A 19,844-nucleotide genomic window follows, 5' to 3' on the forward strand; every position below is an offset into this window, starting at 1 on the left:
TAGAGTTAAGATGATATACCATGATATACGGATTTTTTTGTTTTTGTTGCTTTTTTTGAGCATCACGGAGGCTTAAAGTAGGTTATTTAATATAGCTGTTAAGAATTACAATTTTACAATAAGTTTTGATAAATAACTGAATTATTTTCGCTTTGTAAACCTAAAACAAAGCCGAAATTAAAGTAATATTTATCCCAAAAAGGCGAATAATCAGACCATTCTGCAGCTAAAAACAAACAAACAGAGGCTGGTGTTTGTTTGCTAACGTTACAAACAGGCCTTCCACAAATATTGATATTAATCATTATGAGAGAGACAATTTTTGTCGTTCTTATCACTATTATAAATTAAATGAGTTGAATAAATTAATATTTTGGATAACACGCTAGTTATTAAAGCTATTTTACAGAAAGAAAGTGCGTGAAAATAATAAAAAACGACAAAATAAAAATCACTTCCGCCAAAAAAACGTCAAACTACATAAAAAAAATAGTAGAAGAAGAAATGATTGGCACAGTTCAAGCTGCTCTCGCGATATATGTGATGATATTTGTTCATGCTTCAGTAGCAGGTGTGTGTGTGTGTGTGTGTGTGTGTGTGTGTGTGTGTGTGTGTGTGTGTGTGTGTGTGTGTGTGTGCGTGTGTGCGTGTTTAAATTCTCTACCTATTTTTACTCATCACCATCTGAAAGCACGTTTAAAACTCCTCTAGCCTCCTTTAAACAACAAATAAACAAATTTCGTTTGATGTTAAATCTAATTGTTTGTCAACATGTTTGAAACATTTGATGACAAACCGGCATGTGACCTCCTGCTGAGTTCAAGACTGATTCATTTGTTCTTTTCATCAACATAAAGACTGGAACCTAGCCCTTATCTAGTCCTCATATACAATTTTGAATTACTACTCACTTCTACTTTATTATACTTTGTCAGAAATTTACAGGAGACATTCAGGTAGACAAATATTTGAATTATTCATTGGTAAATGTAATGGATGTGATTCTGACACAGGGACTGGTTTCCAGCATTTATTTGCTCTAGAAGACAATAAAAACACACACATGTTGTCTTCTTCTCTAGGCTTTCTGCACCTCTGCTCCCCTCAGTGAAGCACAACAGCACAGTGAGGGATTGACAGGAGGAGCTACGGAAAGCCAAGAGGTACAGAAGACAAAAGTGTACAAACTTAATGCTGGAAAAGCAAATCAAAGCAGAATTAAATACAATGAAAGTAAGTCATTTTGATAATATTCACAAATACTAATATAAACCAGCTAAATCATAAAGTGCATTTTTAACTCTGTTACATAAATATAGGAGTGATAGGCACGTGAAGATAATAATAGTCATACTGTGAGGCCTTTTTGTGTAATTTTACCCCCAAAAATACATGAATTCCTCCAAAATGTGAGCTAGTAGACGTACAACTTAAAGTAAAATGAACTTCTTTATAGTCTTCTTTAACAGCCAGTATATTAGTTAGGCTCCCATTCAGGTGTTATGAGTTTTTATTCATCTTATTTAAATCTCAGGTCCAGTAAAAAAAATAAAATAAAAGGCTCATTTGATTTTGTTACTCATGTTTGAAGTGTTTTAAGCACGTAGTTGTAGATCTAATTGATGTTCTTAATTTATCATCATGTCATACATACATTTATATGCCCAGCCTGCATGGGGCTACATGACACCATTCATTCATACAGTCCAGGATCAGAGCGTATAGTAGGTGTACTCATTGTAAAGGAACAGAAGAGGAGATTTAAAATAAACATCCTTTTTTTTTCTAATTTTACAGCCTTTGGTTAGTTTGGCTACTTGTCTGTGCTCAGTTTTTAATAATACCACCATATTAATTCTAAAGTTGCAATTTGTAGCCTAAATTTCTTTAATTTTATAGACAAACATATCATGTGTCTTTGGTAGTAGCCTCAGGTATTAACATCAACTCCTCCCTCACTTCAGGCTTCATAGTTATAAGGGAACATTTGCAATTTGTCAAATAAGAGAAGCTGAAATATGAGGAGCATTTCCTTTTTCAATAACAGCAACATTGTTGGATGAATGTTTCCATGAGAAATAATCTCTAAGAGGAATCAGAGACTTCCTCGCTTAATTCTCATGACTGAAAAAATCTAGACATTAATTCAGACAGTAATGTGGAGAAAAAAAGAGACCACAGGACGTGATGTATGCTTTAAAAACATCATGATTTCTCACTTAATTATGTTTAGCATGTTTTCACAGGAGATATTTCTGGCTTTAAAGAAATCAAAGGAATTAAAATGTCATATTTTACCTTCATTACGACCAAAAAGCAGCTTCATTAAAAAGCTAAATATTTGTTGTAGAGTTCTTTAATTATGACTGAATTGGTAAAAGTGTATTCTCACCTCTCTGGAGCTGATTTATTTTTGTGGAGGGGAAGTTTCTTCATCAAGTTATGTACAAAATTCAGTTTTTATGTATCAGTTATGTTTCTATAACCCGAGCAGTCGTGAAGTCTTAAGGTGAAAGCAGACCCTGTGGAGATACATCAGTTAATGGTAAGCTGTCATGTTCAATTTTAATGTCATTACTTAAACGAAAATGTTTTCATAACCTCCACTGGGTCACATGAAAAGACATTTTGTAACAGAGGTGATGTGAAAGCGTCGGTGTGCAGTGCCACCTAGTGTTCGTACAGAGAGCTGACGCAGAAACTCAAACATACACTTTTATTCATTTTTGACATTAAAAAATACAAACCACACACACAGGGAGCAGGGGGACCAAGAAACCGCTACATTCTGGAAACAGTCACCTATCGAAGCTTCACATTGAAGGAACAAACAGACTTTAAGCTTTATTACACGCAGGCAAACATCGATTTAATCTGTATACACCAAGAGAAAATACACACTGATCAGTTTCCTTTAAGGCTGATGGATTCAACAGGATGTAACAGAAAAGAAAAATGTTGATTCACACAGAAGAAACGTCAGGGTGTGTAAAACCAGCTCTGACAGAAGGAGCCACATCCTGGCACTTTGTAAGCATGGATGTAAACTAAGGAGCGCAGTGTTGGTTCAGTGGTGTGATGAGAAGAAAAGCAGATGGTACGAATAAAAAGAAAGAAAGAAAGAAAGAAAGTCAGGCCCGAGTGAAATGAGAAACAGTACAGGTTCAATGAAAGGCACTTGTATCGTACGTGTGTGTTTCTGAAGGCTTCATGAAGTCGGACAAAAGAGATAAACCTTCCTCAACTCTGCAATCCTCCTGAAACACTCCAGAGCAAGATGATGGATTAAACTGAGGAATATCTTCTTGTTAGGTGGATTAATTAAAGTTAAAGTGGAAGGATAAAGTCTTTAAATGTCATATTTTAGTGGGTTAAGAGTCAAAAACCTGAAGCTATTGTTATTTACAAAGATAGAAAACAGAAACGCAGACCTTCATTTGCAAAACTGGAAGCAGACAGTTTGTTGTTGCCTTATAATAACTGCAGATTATTTATATATAGTCTCATGTATCGTTTAATCTCTACAACCATCTGTAAAATCAGCTTTGAGATATCAACAGAAATGTGAACATGTTGTTTTAAATTGTTTCGTTGTGGATTTATTTTCCCTAAAATCCAGTGAGTCACTGTTTTTAATCTCTAAAGTCGTCTGTGTCCTTTTTATAAATGCAACTTGTATTCCAGATTTGACACCGCAAAAACTCAAATCTTTAGGTTAAAATATCTCATCAGACTTCATATAAGCCACATTGACCCGATACATCCACATATAAAAGGTCTTATTTCAAGAAATCATAAGCAATAAATAAGGCCTGAGTGTCCTGTAGAGTAAGAAACAATGACAATGTAGTTAGCAAACCTGACTTGTTTAGTCTCTTTTAATCAGAGTGATGTCTTATTTTAAGAACCTTGAGTTATTTTTTTTGTCACGGCATTGGGAGACATTCTTTTTCATTACAAGCTTTTCATGCAAAGTTTTTTAATCAGCTTGTAAAATCATAAAATACGATGTTCAGCTGGACTTGTCGGACCATTGTGACTTATACTTTGACTAGAAACGCGACCAACACATTTGCTGCGATTACATTTTTTGCAGTGTGAAATCTGGAATAGAAGTCACACTGGTACAAAGGATCCAGCCCATTTTCAAGGTTAAAAAACAGACAGGCCCTTTCAAGGTGAGTTGTATTCATCATACTTAGCATTTCTTATAATCTACAACTTGAGTTTTTGCCGTGTATAGTGTTTACAACGATGGTGAAAGAATAACAGAAAAAAGATTTTACAAGAGAAAATAAAAACAAGCACAAAGAATCCACTAATGCAGCAAGCTATATCTCCTTATGTTTCTTGTAATCTGAATAAAGTCGTATTTTAAGAAATCTGACAAGTAGATTTTGTTTTACTGCATCAGCAGATTATTCTACACATTACAAACTACTCAGGTATTCTTTTTTGTTTGTAATATGTAGAAATAAGATCAGAAATTATCTGGACTTACAGGTCAATGTCGCTTATTTTAAGTCTAAAGGGAAATTTTGACTTTTGATTTTGATTTTTTGCCGTGTAAAATCGGAAATAATAATTTGATCCAGTTTATGGAACCCATTCAGCTTTTAGATTAAATAAGGTGCTAAAAGTGAGTTTACTGTAATAAAATCAAAAACTTATGTGGAGTCTAATGAGATATTTTGACTAGAAATAACAATTCCAAAGATTTTTGTTTTGCAGTGTACTGTACTTCTAAGAAATAAAGTGCAACTCAACTAGAACAATATGAATTATTAATATCAAATTCTACTGTTTGTGAAGTTTAAAGAACAGTGTTTACATGCATTAATATGAAATAAAGAAACAGGGGTCCATCACATAAGTCAAAATATCAATGGATTATTTCCTCAAACAGCTGGAGCAGATGTTTTAAACCGCTATTCCTATCTTCTTCTTCTCTCCTTTCATTTAAAATCATTTTTTACCCCACATTAAATATTGTAACTTCGAATTTGTCCTCAGATAGGGGGCGCTGATGGCTTAAAGGTCTAAGCGCCCAACATACAGAGGCTATAGTCCTTGTCGCAGAGGTTGCCGGTTCGATTCCCGGCTGTGACCATTTGCTGCATGTCTTCCCCCAGTCCACACCCCATATTTCCTGTCTCTCTACAGCTGTCCTATCAATAAAGGCAGAAACGCCCACAAATATTAATACAGGTTTTTAAAAAAGGGTGGTTAAGGGATCTTGGGTGCAAACGAAACTGTGTCAATTTTCAAAAACCTTACATATAGATATGATTACGCTGTGTGTTACCTTTTAACAGAGATATGTGAGCACACTGCAACACTGTAGGTCCAAATGAAGCCTTCAGACAAGAGGAGTTACATATACTGGTCTGCAGTGCCCCCCTGTGGTTAAACAAACACATTACATGCTCTGCATTCTTGACAGAAATCACTGCGTTTTTACTTTTATGTATTTATTTATTTATCTTTAATTCCTATATGTTAATTCAGAGTTACCTAAAAAACAAAAGAGCCCTTGAATACTCCCAAACATATAAACCCATGCAGTATGAAGTTTGTTCAGCCTGTAAATGAAGGTGAGAGAGGCAGTGAAATGATCTGAGGCTGCACTGAGTCAAAGAGCGCTGCTGCCCTCTAGAGGTTGAGTAAGGAAAGCACAGATTAACAAGGTAAAAAAAAAAAGGAGAGCGGGGACGTAAAGGAAATGTTCAAACTGTTCATTCAGATGCTGAAGTTGTTGCAAGATGACAGCAGAGGAATGTTATTATATGTAATGAAGCCTCTTCCTCTGATCCAAACTCAACACTGATTCACACTGCTGTCTGAAGTTCTGTACAGTATGTGGCACAAAGTCATTTTATTATTACAACACTTCTCTAATTCATAATGCTGAGTGTGTTTTGTGTGTAATTTAAGAGGGGTGTGTTCTATGACGGCAGGTTTAAGTGTGTAAATGTGTGTGTGTGTGTGTGTGTGCGTCAGGTGGAAGGAGTTTCAGTCAAATCCTTGCCAGTCGCTCTGTTCAGAGTCGTACTCCAGCTCCACCCCGATGCAGCGGACGCCCTCCAGCAGCATGGGTGTGCCGTGGTGACGATCTGGATTAGAGAGAGAGAGAGAGAGAGAGAGAGAGAGAGAGAGAGAGAGAGAGAGACAGAGAGAGAGAGAGAGAGAGAGAGAGAGAGAGAGCGTTATAAATCTCCTCGTCCACTAAACACAGTCATTTTAAAAACTAAGCAAGCTATGAGATAAAGACTCTGAGGATGTGTCCGTGCCTCACAAGACAGTTGAAAAAAAGCACTACAAGCAAAGCCTCAAATTGATGAGAAGAAAAATTAATTGCAATACCCTTTTTCGAACAGCAAATGGTGCTATCCACCTTTGTTTGACACCAAATGTAACGTTCGTATAACATTTTTAAAGTCTCTAACTTTTGATGCATCTATAACCAGGGATGTTCAAAAACAGCTGATTTCCTTTTGGTTTAAATGAAAATATGGGGGCGCTGTCTGCCTAGTGGTCTAAGCATGCCCCATATACAGAGGCTATAGTCCATGTCACAGTGGTCTGGGGTTCAACTCCCGGCCTAAACCATTGCTGTATGTCTTCCCCCACTCTCTACTCCTCACATTTCCTGTCCCTCTTCAGCTGTCCTATCATACAAAGGTGAAAATGCCCAAAAATATAACTTATAAAAGAAAAAAGGAAAATTTGAATTTTGACTAATCAGCTAATCAGACGGTAAGAAAACACTCACATAACACTTAAAATTTTGCATTTCCCCCCAACATTTCTATCCAATAAACAGGGGATCACATACTCTGCTGGTGAGTGATGTCTAATTGTTTTTCAGTGTGTCTACCATCACCAGCAGGTTAACGTCCACATGCCTGTGCTGGTGACACATCACTCTGGTCGGGTGACCAAAAACAGCCGACATACAACTTTATCCCCAGTTTCTGGATTAGAATATAGACAAATCGCAACATACTCATCTGTGCTTGTTTGCATCAAGGTAGTAGAGTTTTATAGTGTTATGGCAGCATCCACTAACTGGGGCTACAACCCCAACTAGTGGAGGGTGGATGCGCTACAGCTCAGACACAACATATGACCAGCATTTCAGGCTTATTTTGATACAAATGTGAATCATAAGTTCAACCCACGAGTAATTCTGGTGTCAGGGGACGTTTCATCTGTTAGCTGACTAATCACGCACATCTCTATCTCTAATGTCTGTAGCTGAATAGAGGCGTACAGACTTCCTTTCTTTCTGTGCAAATCTTATCACTCACAAGCGTAACCAAAACAAGACAAGGGTACAGTTTTCGGATTTTTTGTAACCTCACATAAAGACTGAAGACAAGTTTTTGTAGGATCCAAATACCCAGAAGTCGGCACTTAGAATATTTTCAGTATCGCTCCATGTCTGTGGTCCTGTCTTTACTGAATGAGTGTGTGGACTTCTTATTAAAATATATCAAACTGTAAAAATCTGTTGTGTTGTACCACGTTTTATGATTTAAGATATGAAACTTTTCTCTACAAGTGGGAAGTTCTGTTCCTCATCTCAAGCTCCAAACTTTCAAATACTCAACAAAGATTTTATAAAGTAGATATCTCTGAAGCCCCAAAGCCTCCCTCCTGTATTCTGAACACATTTTAGGCAGCTGCATGACATTTGTATTTCTCCTCTTGAGAATTTGTGCATAAGGTGCAATCGTGTTTATGGATTTGTTTTGTCATGTTGAAGAAGTTCTACAAAAGACTTAAAAAAATCCAACTTTTGAAGAGGCTCCTTTCTTTAAAAATACTCCAACAAACTTCAGAACAAAGTTCACCCAGAGAAAATATGTAAGAGCCAAAAACATGAGTCCTTTTTTTCTATCTTTGTTTTATAAGTCTTGTGGTGAAGAGAGCAATTGGCCTTGGATCAACATGTGCAGTAAGATCTCTGAGGGGTTGAAAGGACCGCCCAGCTTCAGGCTCAAATGAACCAAACCTGCTGTAGTTACTCATTTTCAAAAGAAAGTTACCGTCATGAATCAAGTGTGAGAACACAGCGTGGGAGAAAAAGCTGTAGGCTCATTTGAAGGCATGAGCTCCCCCTTCACCGCGCCCCTCTCCCGCCCGCCCAAGAGTATCAGCTTACACGTGGAACAGGAGAACCGGTCTTCCTGAGGTTTTTGGTCAGTCTTAACATTTTGTTTCATTGGATTTTGCACAGCATTTTGCTTTTTGGGTAAAAGTGCTCGAGTTGCTCGCTTTCAAATCTTGAGGGTCCTCATGAGTGTAGCACAAATGCATTGGTGGTTCAGTGGTACAATTCTCGCCTGCCACGCGGGAGCCAGATGCAAATAGCTGTAACAGAAGATAAGCCAATAGGATCTAAGCGCGGGAGGCCCGGGTTCGATTCCCGGCCAATGCGATATCCTTTTTCCCTCTTTTTCCTGCCATAGTATGGACGGATGGTGACAACTGTACAGAAAAACACATGGGTAATCTAAATAATACACAGATATAATCCCATGATCATTTAGACTTTAGCAAATCCTTGTTATTAAGACTCCCTCTATTAGTTAGTTGTGCGTTAGTTAATGTGTTGGTTTTAAATTGTCATTAAATGGTGTAAGTTCCCTTTAAAATTTCTTACAGCCCAAATAAGTGTAGTGCGTGTGTACTTTCGTGCATTGTGTATGATTGACCAGGCAAAACATTTACTTTTGGTACCGAAACGCCGTTTTTTGCTTATCAGGTCTCTTACAGAACCACAGGGACAGGATACAGTAGACCCAGCAGACTGGCCACAATGTACAGGTGGTACCACTCAAGTCTGCAGGGGCCCCAGCAGAGGGCGCTCATGTCACTTACAGCACATCTGTCCCAGTAGAGAGGTAACAAGATTACATTGACTAAATAAATATTGTGAAAGAGGATAAGAGATGGCAAGTGGAATCATCACACCGTTACATAAGCGTACTCACATCAATCTGGCAGTCCTACATTCAAACGACTGAACACCGTACGAATTAAATCAGCAAACCTTCACACACGAGAAGCTGGAGCGAGCAGATTATCTTGAGAACAGACTTCACTGATTGGACGACGCTGTGAGGGTTTTTTTAACTGATTTTGAAACAGCCTCACTCTTACACAGATCTCTCTCCATGACAAACTGTAAAAAATGAAATCAGCAGAAACGTGATTGGTTAATTCTCTACACGGAACATCTGTGAAAAAAGATGAGTTGATATGTGGCACTAATCTTGAAGTGTCTATGTTTAGAGTGTCGGTAAAGTTTCGTAGTGAGTCTCAAGTTAGGAAGCAGGGGGAGTTATTTTCTTTAGATAACATGATGTTTTGTACTCACAGATAGATAGATAGATAGATAGATAGATAGATAGATAGATAGATAGATAGATAGATAGATAGATAGATAGATAGATAGATAGATAGATAGACAGACAGATAGATAGATAGATAGATAGATAGATAGATAGACAGACAGACAGACACAGACAGACAGACACAGACAGATAGATAGATAGATAGATACATAGATAGATAGACAGACAGACAGATAGATAGATAGATAGATAGATAGATAGATAGATAGATAGATAGATAGATAGATAGATAGATAGACAGACAGATAGATAGATAGATAGATAGATAGATAGATAGATAGATAGATAGACAGACAGACAGACAGACAGACAGACACAGACAGACAGACAGACACAGACAGATAGATAGATAGATAGATAGATAGATAGATAGATAGATAGATAGATAGATAGATAGATAGATAGATAGATAGATAGATAGATAGATCTTTATTTTTCCTTAAGATAAGATAAGATAAGATATACTTTATTTGTCCCCCGTTGGGGGAAATTTCTTTTGTTACAGCAGCTTACAACAAGGGACAGGGGAATACAAAATGTACTAACATAGTTAAAAAATATAATAAAAGTAATTATAGCAATGACAAGGGTAAACAGTCTGATTGCCGATGGGATGAAGGACCTGCGGTAGCGCTCCGTCCTGCAGGGTGGGAGTCTCAGTCTGCTGCTGAAGGAGCTGCTCAGGGACCCCACAGTCTCATGCAGGGGGGAGAGGGATTGTCCATGATGGATGTCAGCTTGGCTAACATCCTCCTCTCACCCACCTCCTCTATGGAGTCCAGAGGACAGCCAAGGACAGAACTGGCCCTCCTGACCAGTCTGTTAAGTCTTTTCCTGTCCCTTTTCCTGTCCCTGTCTGTGCTCCCTGCTCCCCAGCAGTTAATAAGGAGTTTGTCAATTATGAAAGCGGTACGTGTTCTGTTGAAGTATTGTTTTAGATGAAGAAACTACAACCTGGGCTTTGCTAGCTAAAAGAGCTAAATGGCTATGAACTGGATTCAGTGTGGATGCTTCACTACTCTTTGAGGGCGAAACAAGCAGCAACCTACGGTCTAAAAATATGAGTCCAATGCGGAAGTGCTAAGAACAGCGGTTCATCAAGGATCCGCTTGAGGCTGGCTACAGAAGTACCAGAAACCACATACACACCAATCCAAAAAAGCCGATCTTTACAGCAGAAATAAACATGTTTACAGCCTGGTACAAAAGACAAGTGTAGTCTGGATAGCTCATTTCTCGATCAGCACACACTGTAGGGGGATGTTTTTTTTTCTAATGCGGCAATTTCGAAGATATTGAGATTACAAGTCTTCCAATGAGAGGCACAGCTGACTTGACTGACAGGCAGGAACACTGTAGCCATTGGCAAGGAGGCACAAAGCCCGCCTCTTTACGTCACAATCGCTCGACAGCAGCAATATGGCTGCCGTTGCCGATTGGCCTCAAAACAGCGCTTCAGAAACAGATGGGTGACGTCACGGATACTACGTCCATATTTTATACAGTCTATGGGGCGAAATTGTTAAACTGTGTCCATGTTTATGTTATTCAGACATTTATTAGGACACTGGAGAGCCTGGACAACTTAAAATGTGACGGCTCACGTTAAACCTGTACATCTGGTCATCTTTTGTAAGCTAGCTAGCTGTAATAAATCTGTTTATAATGTTTAGTTGACTCGTTACAGTTAATAATTTAAGTGTAGCAACAAATCAACACATGACCTCATCACTGCATCCTGTGAAAAGTTGTCTTGAATAAAGAAAAGTAGCATCAAAATGTAAAATTTGCTCCTACAATAAACAGATTCATTAAAAATAGACACATTTTTACTACTTCTACATGGTGCTCATGGGAAATGTAGTCTTCACTTCAGAAAAACACTACTGATGTTGTCCACAGGGGTCACCATAATCAACCCAATATAAAAACTCCTTACTGTGCCTTTAAGGGACATACCCTCAAACCCACTCTTCTTGCAAAGACTTTCACTATTTACTGTAAACAGATGAAATGCATGCTTTAAATATTTATTTTTCCTTAATTTTGACACTGGTTACATCATATCTTTGTCTCTTATGTGAGAAATTAAAGAAAAGATGTATACTTTTAAAGAAAACAAAAAAAAAATTGATTTCTTGACAGCTCCCTCGATACAGCAGCAGCTAGCACTATATTCAGTAACTTAAAGCTCCTGTGAGCAACTTTTGGTATGTGTTCATTTTGGCGCCCCCTGTGGACAAACGAGAACTTTTATATCTGTGTTCAATTATTCCTTTTTGTTTAAGTTGAATCTTTAGCAAAAATATCCTGCTTTCTTAGGAGGATCAAATGTTTCCCTCATTTAGAAATCTTGCAGTGGAAAATGTAAATAAAGGTGACCACTTTGATTTACACCTACCCCCTGCGAGCAGCAGTTCAGAGCTTTAAAAATAAGAGTTTAAAATTAATCTACTTTGTGGCTGATGGTCTTGTTTGATTTTGTAGGTCATGAGGAGACATCACTGTGGATTCAGTCTGTTTCACTCCCAGCTTAAAATCTCCTCACTGGAGCTTTAATTTAACAATAACGCCAAAACGCTGAATGCACCTGCAGCAGAACAATGCTGTCTTTCTGTCATTCAGTCACTGATCTAAACACCCCACTGCAGCTTAAAGTCTGCAGAGACAGATCCTAATCCTCTCATCTGGTCAACATCCAGGCCTCAATTACACACAAACACACACACATGGACAGATGTTCAGGCCGTGCTCTGAGGGGTAAAAATAGATACGGATTCACCGTGGTTCATCGTCAAACACACACATGGACTATATTTAATCTGGCACAAATAAAGAGACACAAACGCCCTCTTTACCTAATTTACCATCTGCGAAACCAAAAACCAAATCTAAATGTGTCTGATGATTTAAGAGGAGGAAATGCAAATTCAGCAGAGGCTCCTCTCTGCCTCAGTCAGCTTTATAACACAGAGAGCAGAGGAAGAATGCTGCACTGAGCGGGAGCTGTTTTGTTGCTTGTTTATACCTGAGGAAGCCTTTTATGCACCAAACAAAGAATATAATACTCTCCTTACTTTACTGAGACGACCCTCTGCAAAGTTTATGATCAAGACATTTTGTAACAAACTGAATTATTCAAACATTTTTTTTCTTAAGCAAACATTTAGGGTCTTATTTTGAAGGGCTGTCAGTGAGAAACGGCGCTGCTGAAGTGACCGACACAGTAAATGGAGTCACCAGCAGGGGGCAGCAGCACACATGTGATGGTGATGTGGGACATCTTTCAGTTTATCTGTGAGGTCTCAATAAGAGACAACAAAATGTAAACACTTCACTGCTGCACACAGATTTTCAAATTTCCAAGACCTTGAACTCAACGATTATAAAAAGGTGCAATTAGTTCATAGTGTAGTTGACCAGCAGAAAAGGATTTGCGGCCATCATGACGGACAATAAATAAAGTTCAAGAAAAGGAAAAAGTTATTAAAATGCATCTGTCAGGATTTCGATGAGCTATTTAAAAAATTACAAAATATATTTAGTTATATTTAAATATAATACATAAATAAATAAATAAAACAAAATAAATGAATAAAATAAATACAATAAATATAAGTGCTATCAATAATTTTTTGTCTTCACTGCATTTCCTAGTGACTGTATCTTTAAAGAATTCTTCAGACGAATACTCTAATAATAAACTTCAAGGTATCTTGTATTCCACTTAAAACACACGGCGAATGTGTCTGTGGTTTTTGTAGTTACAACAGCTGTTGAAACTTTGAAATAATCCTCTCCAATGTATCCTAGTTTACTCTTTATATTAAAGACCTACTGTGTACCTGGGGAGAATGTTTTGACGTTTTGTTAAAAACTCAAGGCCTTTGCGAGAGAAGCATTTGGATGAAAGTCACCAGTTGACAGGGTCACACTCTAAGCCAGAACACCGGTGGAATTGAGCGTCATACACACGGCACTGCTACTATTTAATGCCTTGCTGTGTTGACAAACATTTCAGCATGTTGCTGGTGTTTTAACCCTAGCTTGAAATCAAACAGCCACAGATATAACACGTTGCGTGGTTGGCATCATTTTATGTAAAGTTAAGCAACACTTTGGTCACTTTTATGTAGGGTTTAACAATTTTATTATCTTTATTATTTTTTTACTATTATATTGATTTTAATTTTGTTTTATCATTTTATTAATTTTAACTGTTTATTTTACTTTAATTAATTAATGTATTAATTTATTTTGTAATTGATCTACTTGTTTTATTGATATTTTAGCCTTGATTTTATTTTCAACTCTTACCCTTACTCTTTTTAATTGATCTATTTTAACTATCTATAGTCTTAATATTAATTTGATGCTTTAACTTATTTTAATTACACATATTTTATTGTCGTTGGTGTGCATTAGTCTCTATTTTAGTCTCTATTTTAAAATCTATTTATGTTTTTAATATGTCTTGCCATTATTTTATTTCTGCTTCTTTCTTGTTTTCTGTAAAGCACTTTGGGTTGCATTTGACTTGTTTGAGAGGTGCTATATAAATAAAGCTTGATTGATTGATAAAGGCAAATGATGCTGATGTCTCGAACTGGTTGGAACATTTTCTCATCTGGAACCGGCCCTCGATTCCCATCCCTATGTGAGGGAGTGAAAGACAAGTCTACAAATGTATAGATGCCAAATGTACATCACAGTATGGGATCACACTGTCAGCCCCTCCAACTGTGCAAAAGTCATCAACACATCGGAGTGTGTTACAAACTAAACTGTACATAGAGGAACAGAAAAACTGGATCAGGATCACTCATGTTTTTCTGAAGAAACCTCACCCATGACTCTGGCGTGAACTTTGACCTTCACACAGACGTCCTCGTTGGTCTCGCTCAGGAGCAGCACCTCCTCGCACAGAACCCCCTCCTGCTGCGCCATGTACTCACACGTCACCTTCAGACCTCCTGAGACACACAGAGAAATACACAAAGAAAGATTAGATTTCTTCTCTGTCTGGATTTACCACACACACACACACACACACACACACACACACACACACACACACACACACACACACACACACACACACACACACACTCACACTCACACTCACACACATTCTGGTCTCTCTGCGTGACTCTTTGAGATATAGATCAGAACTCAAAACAGTAATCCTGCTGTCAAGAGAAAATAACAACAGGATTATAAGCTGACTGATGAGTAAACAGTCACAAATATATTCCCCAGTCACCATGAGCTAACAAACAAACATAGCTTCAGATTACACTGTATCGTAAAGAGTGTGACGCTGAGCTCAAAGTAAAGGTCAGTAACCTGCTTCAGTTACACGCACGTAGCTGGCTCAGCTCCAAGAAACATTAGAGGATCACCTTTGGCTTGAATGACCAGATTAAACTATGAGTGAGAGTCAGGAATAGACTCACACACATTTAAGTTTGCTGTCAGGTGATTTTCAAATTGAGGACAAAGACAGTAAAGGTGTTATTACAAGTTTTATGATTCCTCAGGGACACATTTTTAAACTATCGCTGAAATCTTCGTCCTTTATGCCGCCTGTGACGATAACGCTGAGAGAGTTAAGTATATTTCCTACAACACAAACAGGAACATACTGAACTTGACTTTTTGTATTTAACTGAATGCTGTTCTTTATAATTGCACATTCTTTAGGGAGGATAACTCGTATTAAGACACTGTGTAACTGGTTAAAGTTAAAGGAGAGTTAAAGCTACAATAAGGAGTTTTTATTTGGATATGAAACGGGCTGAAAAGCCCCCAAAACTGCCATTTTCCCCCCAATAAATTACACCTGTGACTGCAGGACAGGACAAGATAAGACCTGCAAAGAAAAAAGAGGTATCGCTTCACCACAGGGGGCGCCAAAATCAACACAAATCGAAAGTTCCTTTCAAGGTTCTACGCATTAATCTTATTTCATTCAACTTTTAAAGTTGTCATAAAAAAATTGAGCTGCCATAATGTTGTTTATTCGATATCAGCAAATATGTTAATGCAGCTATTATTTTTTCTAATATCTCTACTTGTATTTGTTTAACATTGTATTAGGTTAACAGGAATTGTGTAAAAATGTTTGTGCATTGTTGATGCCACTATATAAAAGGCACTTATATAAGTATCTTATACTGTTGTTGTATAATCCTGTGAATGCCAATACAAATAAGTAAATAAATAAACAAACACATATTTTTTTTGAATTAAAAATAAGTGAGCTGCCTCCTCTTTTCGACGGTGTGACCTATATAAAAGTATAAATGCAGATAGTTTACTGCACACATAGCAAAGTGGACGAGGCTTGCTGTGCCACTTTTGAAATTTCATTCACTTTTAATAATCATGTATTCAAAGAAAACAGTAGCATGTCGTCAGCTAATAAACATTGTGAGGGCTGGTTTGTTTGAAGAGACTCCTCAATTTAAGACAATAAGTGACCAACATAGGGGGCTGGTGCAAGTCCCAGTGATTCTGTCAGCACCTTACAGCTACCAAAAATGTCGTACGGTGAACTTAAGTACTGTATCGCTAGCTAGCAGGATGCTGGAAACAGATGGTTCTAGAAAGAGCTACACAACTGCATGGAAATTGGACACTGCTGTGATGGAGGTCTTTACAAAGAGATACAGTTTAAACCTTCCTCCCTTTATAAGCTCACAAAAAATGGACTGTGTCTTTAAATTGGTCTTAGAAGGTTTGTTACCATAACGTGATTGATTTAGAACTGAGAAAGTTTGTGTTTGTGTTCATAAAACTTTGGTAATATGTTGGTTGGAAAACCATCACACCCTTTTTCTGAGTACTTGCAAAATCTACATTCACTTTATCCAGACTGTTCATCCCAAGGTCTAAAAAGTTGGACAGAGTTCTTTTTGAGAAGGTCTTCTTTCTTTCGTTCGTCCTGATCTTACCCTCTGGTGCTGGCGTGATATCAGTGATTCGGAGGTGTGGACTTGGAACGGGTGCTGGACAGACGTCCTTCCCCAGAGCTGGGACTTCAGGCAAGGTGAACACTATTTCATACCTGTGCTGTGTCTTTAAGAAGCCAACCTACAGAGAGAGAGAGAGAGAGAGAGAGAGAGAGAGAGAGAGAGAGAGAGAGAGAGAGAGAGAGAGAGAGAGAGAGAGAGAGAGAGAGAGAAGAAAGGCAAAGAGTTAGGAAAATACTTGGCAATTAAGAAGAAAAACGGTGGCTGTCTTTCTTTAGTGCACAAACTTTGGACTTATCGAACTGTAACATGGGGGGAGAGGGGTGAGTTACAAAATATAATGGAAACAGGGATTTATTTGGGGGGAACCAGGCTTTGGCTCAACCTCAAATTGCACAGTGTAAGTCCATTACGGCTCAATGAACGAGGATTAATTCGTATGATAAGTAATTCTTCTAAGCCCTGCTCCGTTGGGCTGAGTTTTCTTTGAAGGAGTTGTTTAATTGAAATCATTAGTTATTGTTGAGGCTTTTTTAAAAACCCTCTTACCTTTGCCAGGTTAGCAATTTAACCCCGAAGGGAAATAAACCTGAATCACCTTCTGTATTTCACTCAGCCCCAGAATCTTCCAATAACACTAATCCCATGTGAATAGATTAGTATGGAATTCAAGGGCTTTAATCCTATTTGCGGTTACACCATCTACTTTAGTTTGGAGGCTGTAGTAGAAGAGACTCCTCCAAAAGCTTGAGCGCTCACACATGGAGGTGAAAATGGAGCACAGAAGAAGGACGAAATTATAAGGAAGTAAAAGGGGAGGGCCACCAGACGTATATACTCAGTATGAAGAGGTCAGATCGCTTAAAAGAGAGTAGAAATTATGCAAGTTTTTTCAAACCACAACACAGAGCGTAAGCAACTTTCTCCAAAATGAGGCATTGTGAGGGCCGCCGATGAAGAAACTCAATGTCTTTTTCAAAGGGAAGGAAACAAGTGAAGCCCGGAGGCATGAAAGAGGAAATGAAAGTGAGCCTTTCACTGACCTCCAGAGAGAACATTTGGAAACAGAACTGTTATCATGTCATCAGTTATAACAATGTTCATGGCAGCTCAGCTTGCTGCCCCCTAACCAGACATCCTGTGTTGTTTGAAAGAATTTGCACAACAGAACATTTTCAGATGTAGCCGCGGAATTATCATTGGCTTCATTGGTTGGGTCAGGTTTTAGAAGCAGAGACTTAGACTCTGTTCAAACCTGGGGATGCAGCTTGGCTAGCAGGCCCCTCAGCCCCCATGTTAATTATCTGTGTGCATGAACAGTGCTAATTATTTGAACTGCCCGAGCTAGTCTTGAAAAATAAGGTGAACAACCAAGGAAGAAATGGTAAGTTTTTTATTATTTCAACCTTTTAGATATGAATAAATTCCACGTTTCTCTATTGCATATCAGTTTTTAATTTTGAAACTAATTTATTTGTAGCCCTCCATTTAATTTCTGTTCTGGAGCTGAAATGTCCTGCTTCCGAATCAGATAAAGTTCTTATCCGTGCTGTCATAACATTTAATAGAAAGTAAAGTAGTCAGTCGCCATCTTGTTTCCCTCTGAACAGCTGCTTACTGGCCTTGGGGTAAGACTTTGTCAATGTCATGACAAACTTTGACATGCCACGTTAAACAGACCTCATGTATAGTCTAAATAATGACGTTTATAAGGGATTTATAGACCCCCTTAAATTATTTTTTGGACATATGTTGTGTCCAAGAAGTCACATGATCAACCGCCACTAGCCTATAGCTTGGGTTAATTGCTACTGCCATGATGCTATGATACTTTAATTCCCAGATGTAAACAAGCACAGATGACAGATTACATCATTATGGTGCTTTTTGAACACAGTTTGATCCAGAAAATGAAATCAGAGTTGTATGTAGGCTGTGTCTCGATAAAGTTGGATATGACCACACGATGGGAGCATCAAGAAACCAGCACAGATTGGATGTTAACCTGCAAGAACTGAAGGCAAGTGGTGCTAGCTCTGCTATGGTTAGGCACACTCATCAAACCAATTTGAGTGTCCACCCACAGACTGACTGACGGACTGTTTTCTGAGTATCCTCTTACCTTTAGACTAGTTAGCTCATTGGAATTTTTATTTCCGTCTGTACGACTAAGACATAAATCCCTGCTGAACACGTATTTATCGCTTTTTGTGTCTTATCATCAGATATTGGCCTCTGTATGTGGGAACTTCTTATAGACACTTTTCCATTTCCATTTTCCTTTTTCTTATTTCTGATTTTTTTGCAAACTTAACATCTATTAACGGACTGATTGCTGTGAAATCAATCACCTTCAGTTCCTAGGTTTCATGTAAATTTTAAACTGACTGAAAGTCAAGAAAGGGAGGCAAACACATGTTTGCATAAACAAATGATGTAACAACACGTAACTCTTATATTTTGTTGCTACTGCAAACAGCTCAATTCACACTTTGTCGATTCATATTATCCAGAAACAAAATTTGAAAGGACACTATGAGGTAGGAGAGTAAAACGGAGAGCAACAGAGACAAAGAGAGGCCAGATCGATGTAGAGGAAGCAGCTTTATATTAAAGCAAAGAGAAAAAATCATGAGGGAACCCATACAGAGGGAGGAAAGCCGCACAGAGGAGACAGGTACAAAGAGAGAGAGAGAGAGACAGAGAGAGATGAAGACCACAGGGAAGTGCAGGCGAAGAGAGATAAGCCTAAAGCCCCTCCAGCTAGAGCTGCATACAGCAGCTTCAGCCCCACACGACCCCGTGTTAAAGCAGCGGGCAGAGCTGAGCTGCAAACAGCATGAAGTGAAAATAGAGAGGGAAGGGTGGAGGAGCGCTGCAGAGAAAGACAATAACCACTCTGTGAGCAGAGTCCCACGCATGTCCAGAGATCATCAACTGTCTCTGAAAAATTGATTTAGTTTGAATTCCACTAAAAGACAAAACGAGGAGAACGAGAATCCTAAAGTAAGAAGAGGAAGAAGTGGAAACAAAAATGAACCACTTAAAGAGCAATTTAAAGTATTTCTATACTATAGCTCATGAAATGTTTCTATTTACACTGATGTCAGTATCATGTCATTTCTTAATGTGTAACACTGTAGACTCGACACACCCAGACACACAGATGACAAACAATGGAGTGATTCTTTCCCCATCTCGAGAAGGAGTACCACATAATGTATGATCTCGGCTCACAAGTTCACCAAAACAATTCAGACACTATTTGATGTCCCGCATGCTTTACTAACTTCAATCTGTCATCCATGTTAGCAAAAAAAAAATTCTATTAAGATAATCAGAAGACTTGGACTAACATCAGCATCACGATGTTGTCTTGTGTGTCCACCACATGACTTACAAGGAACAACATTCCCACATAGCAAAATTGGTCTGGCCCGGTTCTGGC

General features: G+C 38.2%; 1 protein-coding gene across 2 annotated transcripts in view; it reads right to left on the bottom strand.

The window, feature by feature from the left end:
* Positions 1-601: 601 nt before the first annotated feature.
* The window catches only part of c23h20orf27 (chromosome 23 C20orf27 homolog), a 48,010-nt gene continuing 28,767 nt past the window's right edge, over positions 602-19,844 (bottom strand). The window contains exons 5-8 of one of the 2 annotated variants that reach the window (XM_034676521.1): positions 16,379-16,517; positions 14,270-14,395; positions 5,974-6,113; positions 602-635 (exon numbers count right to left, since the gene is read on the bottom strand). In XM_034676521.1, the coding sequence (XP_034532412.1) occupies positions 6,013-6,113; positions 14,270-14,395; positions 16,379-16,517 (366 nt within the window). In that variant the 3' untranslated portion in view covers positions 602-635; positions 5,974-6,012. Of the gene's footprint in view, positions 636-2,701; positions 6,114-14,269; positions 14,396-16,378; positions 16,518-19,844 lie in introns of those variants that run through there. The other variant, XM_034676519.1, reaches the window with a different exon arrangement.

Source organism: Notolabrus celidotus, chromosome 23 (genome assembly GCF_009762535.1).
Source record: "Notolabrus celidotus isolate fNotCel1 chromosome 23, fNotCel1.pri, whole genome shotgun sequence".
In the NCBI taxonomy this organism is placed as follows: Eukaryota; Metazoa; Chordata; class Actinopteri; order Labriformes; family Labridae; genus Notolabrus; species Notolabrus celidotus.